Source organism: Chelonia mydas, chromosome 17 (genome assembly GCF_015237465.2).
Source record: "Chelonia mydas isolate rCheMyd1 chromosome 17, rCheMyd1.pri.v2, whole genome shotgun sequence".
Classification (NCBI taxonomy): domain Eukaryota; kingdom Metazoa; phylum Chordata; order Testudines; family Cheloniidae; genus Chelonia; species Chelonia mydas.
In genome coordinates, this window is record NC_051257.2 from 25,044,957 (window position 1) to 25,058,485 (window position 13,529).

A 13,529-nucleotide genomic window follows, 5' to 3' on the forward strand; every position below is an offset into this window, starting at 1 on the left:
ATGATTTTATAAAATATGCTAATGAGCGTGAATATAATGTAACTGGAATATGCTTCATGCAAAAGGTCTCTTGTAAGGTATCATTACAAAGCTTATAATCTACTTAGTGTGGTCATCCTATTTGTATAAATGTATCACTCTTGTATCTCAAACTAGAAATATGAAATATAAATCTGAGGACCCATTGTAATTATGCATAGTGTGGGCTATGGCCCACACTGTGCATAATTACAATGGGTCCTCAGACTTATATTTCATATTTCTAGTTTGAGATACAAGAGTGATACATTTATACAAATAGGATGAGTGGAATCCATCTTTACGGGTTTCCATACTGTAGTGGTTATCACGTTTGCCTCACTTGCGAAAGGTCCCCGGTTCGATTCCAGGTGGGAACATGCTTAATTCTTTGGGTGGGGGAGGGATAGCTCAGTGGTTTGAGCATTGGCCTGCTGAACCCAGGATTGTGAATTCAATCCTTGAAGGGGCCCTTTAGGGATCTGGGGCAAAAATTGGGGATTGGTCCTGCTTTGAGCAGGGGAATTGGACTAGATGACCTCCTGAGGTCCCTTCCAATCCTGATATTCTATGATTAATAGTGGTTTGGAATCTTAACGGCTCCCATTGGCCAGGACAATTGACTGTAGATGGCTCTGTTTTACTTGTAAGTCTTCCTGTATATCTGTGGGCTGGCAAGTGGGTAATGAAGTCTCACAGTGAAATGTGATCATGTCACCTGAACTGGAATCCATCTTTAACCTGGTGCTTTTCCATTGAGAAGGAGGGGTAGGAACCCAGAGGGACAAAGGATTCCCACCTTATGCAAAAGATATATAAGTGGGTGGAGCAGAACAAAGCGGAGCCATCATGAGAAATCCCCTAGCTACCACCTGAGCTGGAACAAGGGCTGTACCGGGGAAAGGATTGTGGCCAGACTAGGAACGCGTCCAGTCTGTGAAAGAAACTTACTGAAACATCTCTGAGGGTGAGATTTTATCTGTATTCAGTTTTATTACTGTACTAGACTTAGACTTGTGTTTTATTTTATTTTGCTTGGTAATTCACTTTGTTCTGTCTGTTACTACCTGGAACCACTTAAATCCTACTTTCTGAATTTAATAAAATCACTTTTTACTTCTTCATTGACCCTGAGTATGTATTAATACATGGGGGGAGGGAGGGGGAACAGCTGTGCATCTCTCTGTATCAGTGTTATTGAGGGTGAACAATTTATGAATTTACCCTGTAAAACGGATTTATTTAGGGTTTGGACCCCATTGGGAGTTGAGCATCCAAGTGTTTAAGACAGGAACACTTCTTAAGTTGCTTTCAATTAAGTCTGCAGCTTTGGGGCACGAGGTTCAGACCCTGGGTCTGTGTAGGAGCAGACTGGCATGTCTGGCTCAGCAAGACAGGGCGCTGGAGTCCCAAGCTGGCAGGGAAAGCAGGGGCAGAAGTAGTCTTGGCACATGAGTTGGCAGCCCCAAGGGGTTTCTGTGATCCAACCTGTCACAGTGGACTTCCTGGTGTTTAGGATAAGACCTAGATGGTCAAGCAAGCGCAGTGTGATGTTGACATGAGAAAGGACTTCCTCTCTGGATCTGCCCCTCAGCAACCAGTCATCCAGCTATGGGAAGCTGTGGATCCCGTTCTTCTGGAGTTATGCCGTGATGATGATCATGCATTTGGTAAAAACCCAAGGGGCAGAAGAGGAGCCGAAGGGAAGCACTGTGGACTGAAAATGGTTCTCTAACAAAACAAACGAAAGGAATTTTCTGTGGCTTGGCAAAACGGTCGCATGAAAGCAGGTGTCCTGACAATCCAGGCCTCAAACCAGTTTGATACAACACAGAGAGGATAGGTGCCAAAGCGACCATTTGCAACCTCATGTACCTGATATATTTGTTGAGGCCGCAAAGGTCAAGAATGGGCCTTACCCCTCTCTTGGATTTGGTCACCAGAAAGTACCGGGAATAGAAAACCTGACCCTGGTGCTCTGGAGGAGCCTCCTCAACCACTCCCAACACCATCAGAGAGTACACCTGCTCAAGGAGCAGTATCTCGTGAGAGGGGTCCCTGAAGAGGGATGGGGCCAGATGGAGAGGAACTGCATGGCACAGCCCGATCAGACGGTGCTTAGGACCCAGCTGTCAGTGGTGATTGAGCCCCAAGCATTGTAAAAGTGAGTCAGCCCATCCACAGAGGGGAGGATGGTGGGAGGGGAGGGAGAGCAACGGCTGGAACACTGCTGTGGACCAAGGAGTCAAAATGGGTGCTTGGGAGGTGCCTGGGGATGGCATGTGAACTGGCTGAATCCTGAACCAAACTGCTTCCTCCTATGGGGCTGAGGCCCTTTTCCGGGGTTGTCCTGCCTTGGGGGAGTGAAAAGCTGCCCAAACATGCTGCAGACAATACTGCTGTTGTTGCCATTGAATGCTGTAATGGCCTCTGCACCACCAGCGTGTACAGCCCCAAGGGCCTTAGGGCAGCCTAGAATCCTTGTAGGAGTGCAGTCTCATCCATCTTATCCGAGAACAGCTCCTGCCCATCAAAGGGCAAATCCCCAGTGGCCTGCTGGACAGCAGGAGCAATGCCAGAATTCTGCAGCCAGGAACACCTCCTCATGGGCACTGCAGGTGCCTTCACTCTGGCTGAATTATTGTGATGTCCAGTGTGGACTGCACAGAAGCCTTAGCCACCAAGCAGCCTTCGGTGACCAATGCCTGAAATTCCTCCCTCAAGGCCTCGGGCAGCTGGTCTGCAATTTTAGACATAGCTGTCCAGGTAGCAAAGTCGTTCTTGGGCAGCAGTGGCTGCTGGTTAGCAATCTGAATCTGCAAGGAAGAGGAGGTGTAAATCTTCCTGCCTGTTGGAGCAGGTGCTGCTTCAGACAAAGATCCCTTGCCACCTGAGTCTGCGTAGCAAACGGTGTGCAAATGGAACAGCGCACCTTGATGTGGGCTGTGCCTGGACACAAGAAGCACTGTGTGTGGGGATTATTAGTGGGGATGCCACCTTCCCGATGGACAATGTTTAAATGCTGATGGGGGCATCACCAGAAAAACACAACCTACAGCTGACAGTAACTTAACACACACTGTACTACAGTCCTAATGAAACACATACAACCCAAAACATCACTAAACAGAGGAGTCTGAGGTAAAATGCACAGCGTGCTGCAACTCCAGCCATGGGTGGTAAGAAGGAACACGGGGGGGGGGGGGGGGGGGGGGGGGATGTCAGGGGGTTAAGGCGGTACTGTCTCATATAGTCAGGGGAGGGGCTATGGCCACACAGCACGAGCCCCGCCCCTCTAGGGGTACTGCTGGGAAAATCCTCCAGCGCCAGCACGCAGGGCGCACACACTATGTAGAATACGCAGCTGCATCCAATTGAAGACGTGAACAAAGCAGCCCCTGACACCCCTTCCCAGGCAAGATGCTGTCCCCGTGTCCTGTCGCTTCTGCACTCACAGAGGTCCATGGAGAGGATGGTGGGGATCCAGCCCTCTCCAGGCTGCTGCAGAGAAATTCACACACTGTATTTCAAATAGTTTAATTTTAAAAATATTCTATTCAGTGCTAAAATATCTCTCCACTTCCACACACAGCCGGCGCCTTCGGCTTCAACAGAGGCTCAATCACAGACTCAATTTGACATGCAGATCGCAACGAAGAGGAAACAGGTCCATGGTGTTGGAGAGGAGGGATGGGAGTTCCTTGGTAAACAAGCCTGGGGAGCAGCTCTGACTGGGAGCCAGTGAGAGAGGTGCCAGAGTGTGCAGATCAGGCATCAAGGGCAGGCAGTGTAAGGGTACACTGGGAAATGACGCCACCCTGACAGTGCTGGGAGAGTGAGAACCAAGGCCCCTGGGTTTTCTGGGAGAGACCCTAGACCCTGCTGTGTCCTTCCCGGTCCCTGAGGTAGACTTGGAGTGGGCCTCACAGCAGGACCTTCCCACCCTCAAGCTGAAGAAAACCTATGCTGCCTCAGCCTCTCCCATGGGCACTCACATAAGGAACCGCGGGTCGATGCCAGGCGCAGAGCCAGCCAGGGACCTGGTGGCAACATCCCTCCAATACTAAGAGCTCTGTGCCTACAGCCTGCACCCTTGAATACTGCCACCCTGCAGGGCCGGGGGAGAGTGGCAAGACATCCAGAGGCCCCATAGCACATGCCTGGGGATGGCGGCTGTGCCCTGACTCACTCATCTGCCTACCCTCCATAGCACGGGTGCACCTGTCTCCTCCAGCACAAATGGCTTAAACCAACAGCTATTGCACACTGTCCCAGCTCAGGATCCCTGCCCTGCAGGGCGAAGTCCTTTGTCAAAGTTCCAGTGCTAGGCGGTCCCATGCCCCAAATGCTCACCTAACCCGGCTCATCAATGAGGCTTGTTTACTGGGGGAAGCTCCAGGACATGGAAACAATTCTCTGGGGAAGAGAAACTACTTAGTGCAGCAGGAACGGCTCTTTCATTCCTGGCAACTGGGGGCACGGGACCCTAAATACCATCGTCCTGCAGGGGAACAACATCTGTCAGGCTGCAGTTCTCGCCCAGGGCCCAGGCAGAGCAGGAGACCCAGAGGACTCAGCCCCTCACACAAGCAGGCTGCATGACCAGTCCCACCCCTGCCACACCAGCACAGATCAGCAAGAAAAGGGAGCCAATAAATAGAGGCAAGTTTGCAAGTACTGATGGTGCGAGGTGCCCTGGCCTGTCCCTGAGGGAAGGACAGACTACAGACTAGTTCCTCTGCAAGGGGCTGGTGGGAGGAGCCCGTCCCTGGGGAAGGCAGGCGGGCTCTGCAGGGGGCTGGAGGGAGGAGCCCGTCCCTGGGGAGGGCAGGCCGGCTCTGCGCGGGTTGGCAGGAGGGGCCTGCACCTGGGGTGGGCAGGCTGGCTCAGGGGAGGGAGGGGGTCTGGCAGGAGGGGCCCGTCCTGGGGAGGGTAGGATGGCTTGGGAAGGGAGGAGGGCTGGTGGAAGGGGCCCATCCCTGGGGAGGGCAGGCCGGCTCTGCACGGGTTGGCAGGAGGGGCCTGTCCCTGGGGTGGGCAGGCTGGCTCAGGGGAGGGAGGGGGTCTGGCAGGAGGAGCCCGTCCTGGGGAGGGCAGGCTGGCTTGGGGAAGGGAGGAGGGCTGGTGGAAGGGGCCCATCCCTGGGGAGGGCAGGCCGGCTCTGCGGGGGGCTGGAGGGAGGAGCCCGTCCCTGGGGATGGCGAGCTGGTTCTGCGGGGGGCTGGTGGGAGAGGCCTGTCCCGGGGTAGAGCAGGAGGGCTCTGCGGCGGGGGCAGGCAGGAGGGGCCTGTCCCTAGCTCTCCGAGGCCGTGTGGCACACAGAGTTCTGATCTGCACAAAATCTCTTCAGAGGCGGCGCCCCAGAATCCTCCTCTTCAGTGTCCTGGAACAGCAGGAGAGCAGAGGTCACGAGCGATGCGGGATGCAGCTCCCAGCTCTGCGCACAGCTCAGCCACTGCCCTGGGGCTCTGCTCCCAGGGAGCCAACAGCACTGAAGGGAGGGGCAGAGGCTACGGTCCGATGATGAGGCTCAGTGGCCCATAGCATCCTACGTGGGCCACTAGCGGCACCAACAGCACGGGCTTGCTCCCAGCAGTGCCCTGCCTAGACTCAAGGCCCAGGGCACTCCACGGCAAATGCTCGCACTTCTGCAGCCAGGCCTCTGGTTGGGGCAGCTCCAATGACCTGACACAGGGAAGCATTTTAATTAACTGCACCTGACGAGAACAGCAGGCTCAGGGTAGTGGCCTGGGTTATTTACTGTGATTCTTTCAGGCTGTCCCCACATTTTCAGTTCTCCAGGCAGTATCGATTTTGGCACTCACAGCTCAGAACTGCAGCACAGAAACGGTTAGGGAAGCTGGGCAGAGGGCAGCCCAAGACTGTGGGGAAAGTATATTAGCTGGATGCTTCTGCTCAAAAGGGCAGCAGTGAAACAGTTCATAATGCAGACACATCATGTGCCACTGTTAGGTTTCAGAGTCAACACACCAGAGGGATGAAGGGTGTAGTTTGGACCTGTACATATGTAGGGAAGGCTTTAGTTCCCCTTCTCCTTACCTGAGTCTCGAGAGGGACAGGCTCCTCCTTTGTGAGAGTGGGAGGCTCATCTGCAACTTCCGAGGAAGGGAGGCAGGGCTCTGGAAGGGAAAGGGGAGGATTACGGATGCGTTGGCCCTGTGAGCCCAGTGTTAGCAGCAAGAGCTCTGCCTGGCCTCACCAAGTGCCCCCTTGCCTGCAGGCACAACATACTCCCAGGACTCAGAGGGGAGCACGATGCCTAGAGGGCATTCAGGTCCATAGGGAGGCCTAGGAAAGGCCAACACCATGTTGGACACGCAGCAGCATTAACACAGCAGTGCTGCTGCAAACATGAATGAAAACAGCCTGCCCAGCCATGCTTCTTGCACAGGAACAAGACAGGAAATGCCCTGCCAGGGCAAGGACCATCGTGGGCAGCTGTACTGTGCCTTTCCCAGGGCTCACCAGGCCCAGAATGGCTGGCTGAACTGCGCCTTCCTTAGGGCCCGCCCCCTCCAGCATCTCCTCTCCCAGTGCAGCTGGCCACATCATACCTTCCAGGGTCTCCTGCCCCAGTGTAGGTGGCTGTGAGTCGTCCGTGCGGAAGTCGGACGTATGTGCCGGACTCATTGACTCGCTCTGCTGGGGGCTGGGGCTCGAGTTCGGGCTGCTGTCGACCTTGAGCTGGTAAACGTCCGACAAGGAGCTCTGGTTACTGGTCTCATCTGAAAAACCATCAGCAGGTTAGGGGGGTGCCTGGTCCACAGCTGCAGCAGCACAGCAGGGGGCAGCACTGAAAGATGGCACCCACAGAGAATGGCCCAAGGGAGCAGGGAGGAGTCATGCCAGCAGGAGAGCTCTGCACCCGCCTCTCCCTATGGGGTTCCCAGGCCGTGTATGCTAGGCTGCCCTGGATTTCCAGGGTTAGTCATATGGTCAATCCCCAGGATACCGCTCCTTCGAGAGAAGGAGACGCCTGAGCATGGGAAGAGAGAGCAGGCAGAGGAGGGGTTCCTGGGGTGTTTGCTGAGCAAAGAGCACCTGACTTGGGAATGGGACACAAAGACGTTCAGTAGAGTTTCCCAGGCTGTACTGGTTCCTGTCCCCTGGTCTGACTTCACTGTGACGTGCACATCCCCTCCCCGAATCCCTTCATCACAGAGTGCTCCTAGTCCCTGGGGCTGAGACCTCCAGTGCTCCTAAAGCCCTTATGGCTGAATGGAATGGGCCAAGGAGCAAGACTGGCCTTAATATTAAAATCCATCCTGGACCCACCACAGACTCCGGGGGAAAGTAATGGTGCTCCCTCCAAGGTCAGGCTTGACAAAGCCCTGGCGGGGATGATTTAGCTGGGGTTGGTCCTGCTCTGACCAGGGGGTTGGACTAGATGCCCTCCTGAGGTCCCTTCCAACCCTGATATTCTATGATTCTATGATTCACTGGTCTCCACCCAGATGAACTGAAGGACACATGCCTCTAGGTACGGTCCCCCTTCCTGCCTGCAACCCCTGCTGTGAGACGCAAACAAAGGCTACCTGGAAGCCCCAGGACTATCCCCTGCTCCTAGGATTCTTACAGCTGCTTTTCCAAGGGGAGGCCCTGAAGGGGCAGGGGTTGACAGGAAGCCTGCCCCACACTCACCCTGCAGCGATGGCTCATGTCCTATGGGGCTGGGCACAGCTCCATGCTCTGGGTATTGCAACCTGCCTCATGGGGTCACAGCACCACTTGCTCATGTTTGGCCTGGCCACACCTCCAGCTGTGGGGGGTCAGTGCCCCCTTGGTGGCGTGAGGACGGAGAAAGTAGCGGAGGAGGAGGAGGCTGACCTGTGATTTTACACACACACCCCCGCCCATGAATTTGGACCCTGGGCGGATCCCTAAAAAAGACAAAATGTGCAGCTGGCGGGGCGTTTCAGTAAAATGTTTGCGAGCCACTGTCCTAAAGCGGGACATACCCAGAAACGCTTCATCATGACAGTGCAGGAGATCCCTGTGCCAGTAGCTACAGGGAATGGTGTAGGGCAGGGTGTCCTGGCTGCAGGCTGCTAACAGCCTCTCCCCACAGCAGTCACTGGAGAGAAGGGAGTTGGAGCAGGATAGGCAGGTATGCAAGCCCATGCTCTGGGTTTCCCTAGCTTCCGACTGCCAGAAGCTGGGAGTGGATGATGGGATGGATCACTCAATAATTGCTTGTTCTGTTCATTCCCTCTGGGGCACCCAGCATTGGCCACTGTCGGAAGACAGGATACTACACTAGATGAACCATTGGTCTGACCCAATATGGCCATACTTATGTGTCAGAACAACATCCCTTGTGGAAATCTGCATTGCTCCTGGGGGGGATGTGCAAGATATAGATACTGTACTAATGACACCTCAATATTTACAAAGTCCTCTTGATATGAACGGCAGCAGTGCCCTCCCCCTGCCAGCCTGTGTTCTGGGGGTAGGCAGACTTACCCTGGAACTCCAGGAGGAGGGAGGAGTTGGCAGATGAGTCAGCTGGGAAGCCATTGGGTTCTCGGGCAGTGCTGCTACTTGTTTTGGACTTCTCTTTCTTGAAGGGAGAGAGAACATGGGATTAACAGAGTCACACTCAGCAAGCAGAGGGGAGAGAGGCAGCAGGCCTTTGAGGAGCACTGCCCTCCTCAGGCAGCAGCAACAGCACAGAGCCAGAGGCGCATTCGCCTGTGTCCACTGTACCTGCCCAGGCCACAAGTGCAGCGAATGTGGCTACATCACATTACAGATGCTGTGTGGATTGCTGGGCCAACCCCCGAGCCTGAAGTCCATTGCAAAAGGAAGGTTTGGCCTTCCAGATCCTCTCTGGGGATTTCCCAATGAGCAAACTGGCCACAGACCCATCGGCCCCAGAGCTCCCCTGTCCCAGAGACCCCCCGCAAAAAGCGTCAATTTGTTCACTGTTCTCTGACTAGCGAGGGGAGCCACAGGAAACGATGCCCTTTTTTTGTTTTTCTGAGAGCCCCACGGGTTTGTCTGCGCCATGCAGAGGAGACCCCGAAGACCAGACCTTCCTGGTGGGAGCTGGGATGACATTCTGAAGGGCAGAACTAGAGTCCGTCCCCCTCAGCAGTGAGGTGTGGCCTCCTCCTCTCCAGCCGGTGCATGCAATCCTTAAGAGCCTTTCTTACAGCAGACCCAGCACTTACCTCTTTACTGTCTGCTACAGGCACCCACTTGAATATCCGAAGGGATGTGTCTCCCACCGTCACCCACTTCTTCTCCCTACCACCGAGCAGGAGACAGGTTACAACCAACAAAGCCAGTCATCTCTCCCAACCACACAACCACGGAAGTCCTGGTAATTACTCAGGACACAGCCATTAAATTCAGCTCAGGATCATGCCTGTGCTGCTACTTCTGCATACACTTGCCTAGGCAGGAGAGAAGCAGAGTGAAACGGACACAATCTCACCACAAAACTCTCCAGAAAACCAGCAGCAGCAGCAGCAAAGGTGTGAACTCCAGCGCCCTCTAGGGCTAGGAATACAAACACTCCTCTGGAATCAGGGGTTATGGGAACATTGTCTCCCCTAGAATGGGCCTCTTCCCCATTATCTCTAGAGCAGGGCTTTCCTAGCGGACTGACTTGGCTGGAAAAGGGGGGGGGGGGGCGGGTGTCTCTGCTCACTCAGATGCTCAGCATGGCGCTCTCCCTTTCCCAGTTTTTATACTGGTGCCTCTCACCTTAACATCACCAGGGCCAACATGCAGTGGTGTCAAAATCTGCACTCTGCCTGCAGAACTGGTTTGCAGTGAGGGAAATTAGAAGCCTATCCCAATCCCTCCTTGCTGAAACAAGGGTAGGAAATTAGTGGTTGACTGGGGACGGGAGAGTTAGACATTCTACCGAGGATCTACTCGGAGCAGGAGTTGATTTACAGTGGTCCGTGGGCCCTTGGGATTGCAAAGAAAACCATGAAAACTTGGCCACCCTGGCCTTCCACTTCCCTGGGCTTTAACTGCAGCCACTGGTTTAAGTTTTGCTTGATCTCACACTGAAAGGCTACCTTCAGTTCAGCCAACTGCAAAATAGATGCCTGATCCAGTGGGTTAGGGCAGTCAGAGGCACCTGGATGTGATGCTGGCCACATTAAACCATTGGCTATAAAACTGATGTGACTCATCTATCAGCCTGCTGAGCTATTGGCTCAGGGGAATCATAGAATATCAGGGTTGGAAGGGACCTCAGGAGGTCATCTAGTCCAACCCCCTGCTCAAAGGGGGACCGATCCCCAATTTTTGCCCCAGATCCCTAAATGGCCCCCTCAAAGATTGAACTCACAACCCTGGGTTTAGCAGACCAATGCTCAAACTACTGAGCTATTCCTCCTCCCATCTTTGATGAGGGGTAGCCTCCTCCATCTATCTGAAAGTTATCATGACTTTTCTCTCTGACACCATTGCAAGAGTTCAACAATCAATATCGTAAGCTGTTTGGGGCAAGAGGTGGTCTTTTGTATTAGACCACCACTTAACACATTGTGGGTCCTACTGAAATAATAATGCAGTAACCTGTGCTATTTATTTGGATATTAAATTCAGTGTATTCCTCCATTTTCAATATGCTGCAGATTTGTGTGTTGACAATAACTGCTTCCAAAAGTTGTCAAGGTGGAGGAAGCTGGAGGTTTTGGCAGGTGTGGATGGGACTTTCAGCACTTTGCAGAGGGTGGGAGGCAGTTTGGGATGGGGCCTTGAGTACCATTCCCAAAATGAAGGAGGTGATGCCCCCTCTTATTACACCCAGTAGCCCAGTGGTTAGGGCACTCACCTGGGATATGGGAGACCTATGTTTTAATCCTTACCATAGGCTCCAAAGCAAGGACCTGAACTAGGGCCTCCCCCATCTCAGGGGACTGTCCTCAGGCCATTAGGTACTGGGGGAGGGGGTGAGAGGCTCTCCTGCAGAAGCAGTTTCACTTTTTATAAAATACCCAAATAGTCATTGTGCCAGAACAAGCATAGGGGAGAGTAGCGCTCTAGCCTGGTGGCACTGCCCTAAGGGCACACCCATCTTCCAGCCTCTGCTCCAATGACTCTATTTAGCCACAGTGGAACAGCTTCAACAAGAGAGACTGACAGATACCCACCCCAGAACATCCCATAGCCTGGTGGTTAGGGATGCAGGACACTCAGGGGAAACCCGTAATTTGAAGCAGGGACTTGAACCCATGTCTCTTGCATCCCAGCTGAATGCCCTAATCACTGGGCTATCGGGTATAAGGGAGGTGACTCTAATTAGATTCTGTGACTCTTCTTTTCCACATACTTTTTTAAAAACAGTTTAAAATACCTAAAATTGGAAGAAAATGTTTCATTTCTGACATTTGGAATTGCCAGTGAACTGACGAGACAGTTATTTGCCCAGTTCTAATCCCTACTCAGGAGCTCCACCTTGTGTAATAACCTCTGCTATTCTCCCCCAGAGTCTTAGCTGCTGTAAGGACAGGAGAAGGGTGACCTCTACGCTACCCCATCCCAGCCTGCTGGGGAGAGGTTGTTACTGTGTCTGCACAGCTGTTCTGGGACTGCCGTTCCTGAAAACGGCTGCAGCCCCTTCCATCGCCCAGCACTTTGGCCAGCAGCAGAAGCAGAATGAACTAGTTCTTCAACCGATTTAGGGTTCACCAGCGCGACTCCCGCAGCTGGGCAGGCCCTGACGGTTCCGGGCAGCCGGACCAAGGGGGGTCAAAGCTCTCACTGCCGGTCTCGCGCACTGCGCGGGGTCCAGAGCAGGGCGTCGGGCCCAGGGCAGCAGCCACCCTGGGTCCGGTCCCGCCTGCCCGTCACGTGCCCGTGCCAGCCCCGACCCCACGCCCAGGCACCGGTCCCGGCCGCCACAGGCGGCGATGCCCACGAGACGGGCGGGGAGGGCGCCGCATCACGCACCCGCCGGCGAGCACCGTTACGCTAGCGAGGAAACTGAGGCACGGGGAGGGGCGGGGCTGCCGGGTACGGAGTCAGCGGCAGGCCCCGCTTCGGGCAGAGCCCGGCCTGCGCCTCCGGGCCTCCGCGCCCCGGGCTGGCGGGGTACACGGCCCCGGCCCCGGGCTCAAGCGGAACTCGCCCCAGGGCAGGGCCAACGATCCTGCGTAACGCGGGACACTTTGGCTCAGGGTGGGCGGGCCCCGGGCCCCATAGTAACAGAAGAACCCACCTCCTCAACCCGCGGGCCCTGATTGACCTCAGAGCATGTCCATCTAAAAGCTCTTCAGAGGCCGCACGCCTGGGGGGGGAATTGTGATAGGGCGTAGCCCCTGCCAATCGGGTTGCTCTTCGTGTCCCCGCCCTTTCAAACCGTAAGGAGAGGTAATTGGATGTTCCGCCCGCTGGCCCCGCCCGCTGGCTACCGAGAAACTTTGATTGGCTATTCTCCACGGGAGTCCCACCACCGAAGCCAATGAGGCACGGTGATTGGCTCCACACTGCAAGGCCCCGCCCCCAGGCCCCGCCTCTCACCATTTGCGGACGCGCTCGATGGCCGCCATCACTTTTTTGATGTCATCTTTGGCGCGGCTGCGGGTTTCAGCTCGCACCGAGCGGCCTGACATGGCGTCCACAGACCCGGCAACCCCAGCTCCGCAGCACCACCACCACCACGACCCGCCCCCCGCGCATGCGCGCGACCCTACCTACCCACACCCCGCGCGTAATGCGTCAGCGCGCCCCCTCTGCCTGGGGGAAGGGGGGGTGAGGGAAGAGCACTGCGTCGCCCACCACGCATGCGCGGCTCCGCCCTCTTTGGTCTGACGCGTGTAGGGAGGAGGCGCGAAAACCGTCCCGTTGCCACCGTTTCGCCTGAGGGAGAATTCCCGCTGAGGAAATCGGCTCCTCGGGGGCTGCGACGTGCCCCCTTCTCCACGGCGGACCCAGGGTGGCGATACTGCTGAGGGTCGAAAGGTCAGAGGGCATCACCCCATAGAGCTCTGCCCCAGAGCTGGAGGTGGCTGCTGGAGGTGACCCAGACTGGTGCCCTGCTCCCCCGACAGGCCAGGCCAGGGGCTGCCGCCTACCCAGCCCCCCCCCCCCCCCGGGGGGCACAGAGTCCTGTGCGGCAGCCAGCCCTTCCCGGGCAGGGCAGGCCCTGCGCGTCTCTTAGCACCCCGGCAGACACTCGACAGCCCCGCAGCCTCCAGCCCAGCGTACGGCAGGGCACCCCACTCCGACTGGGGCATAGCCCAGCAAGCATCAGCCGTGGGCGGCTCAGAGCGACCCATTTCCAACAACTTGCCTCCTTCCCCGAGTCGGTGAGCAGGGCAGCCACAGCAAAAGGCCCCCTTTGGAGCAGCGTTTCAACATGTCAGCTCAGGGCAACACCCAGGGCACTTTGACCCTGTGGTGTCTGGGGACAACAGCTGTCACACACCTAGGAATACACCAATAGCTAGAGGGCCTCCTGTTAAAGGAGGAGGATATTGATCTACTAGGCATCACAGAAACCTGGTGGAGTGAGGACAATCAGT

At 55.4% G+C, this 13,529-nt stretch overlaps 1 protein-coding gene across 2 annotated transcripts; it reads right to left on the reverse strand.

Annotated features, from left to right (window-relative positions):
• Nucleotides 1-3,539: 3,539 nt before the first annotated feature.
• BCL7B (BAF chromatin remodeling complex subunit BCL7B) lies at nucleotides 3,540-12,804 on the reverse strand. 2 transcript variants are annotated; one of them, XM_037880553.2, is made up of 6 exons: nucleotides 12,526-12,804; nucleotides 9,213-9,288; nucleotides 8,503-8,599; nucleotides 6,594-6,764; nucleotides 6,079-6,158; nucleotides 3,540-5,401 (listed from the first exon to the last, which is right to left on the reverse strand). In XM_037880553.2, the coding sequence occupies exons 1-6, from the start codon at nucleotides 12,615-12,617 to the stop codon at nucleotides 5,312-5,314; spliced, it is 606 nt and encodes a 201-aa protein (XP_037736481.1). In that variant the 5' UTR covers nucleotides 12,618-12,804; the 3' UTR covers nucleotides 3,540-5,311. The 2 variants fall into 2 exon arrangements, with proteins under 2 accessions (XP_037736481.1, XP_037736482.1); XM_037880554.2 differs by lacking the exon at nucleotides 12,526-12,804 and adding an exon at nucleotides 9,751-11,929.
• Between the last annotated feature and the right edge of the window lie 725 nt (nucleotides 12,805-13,529).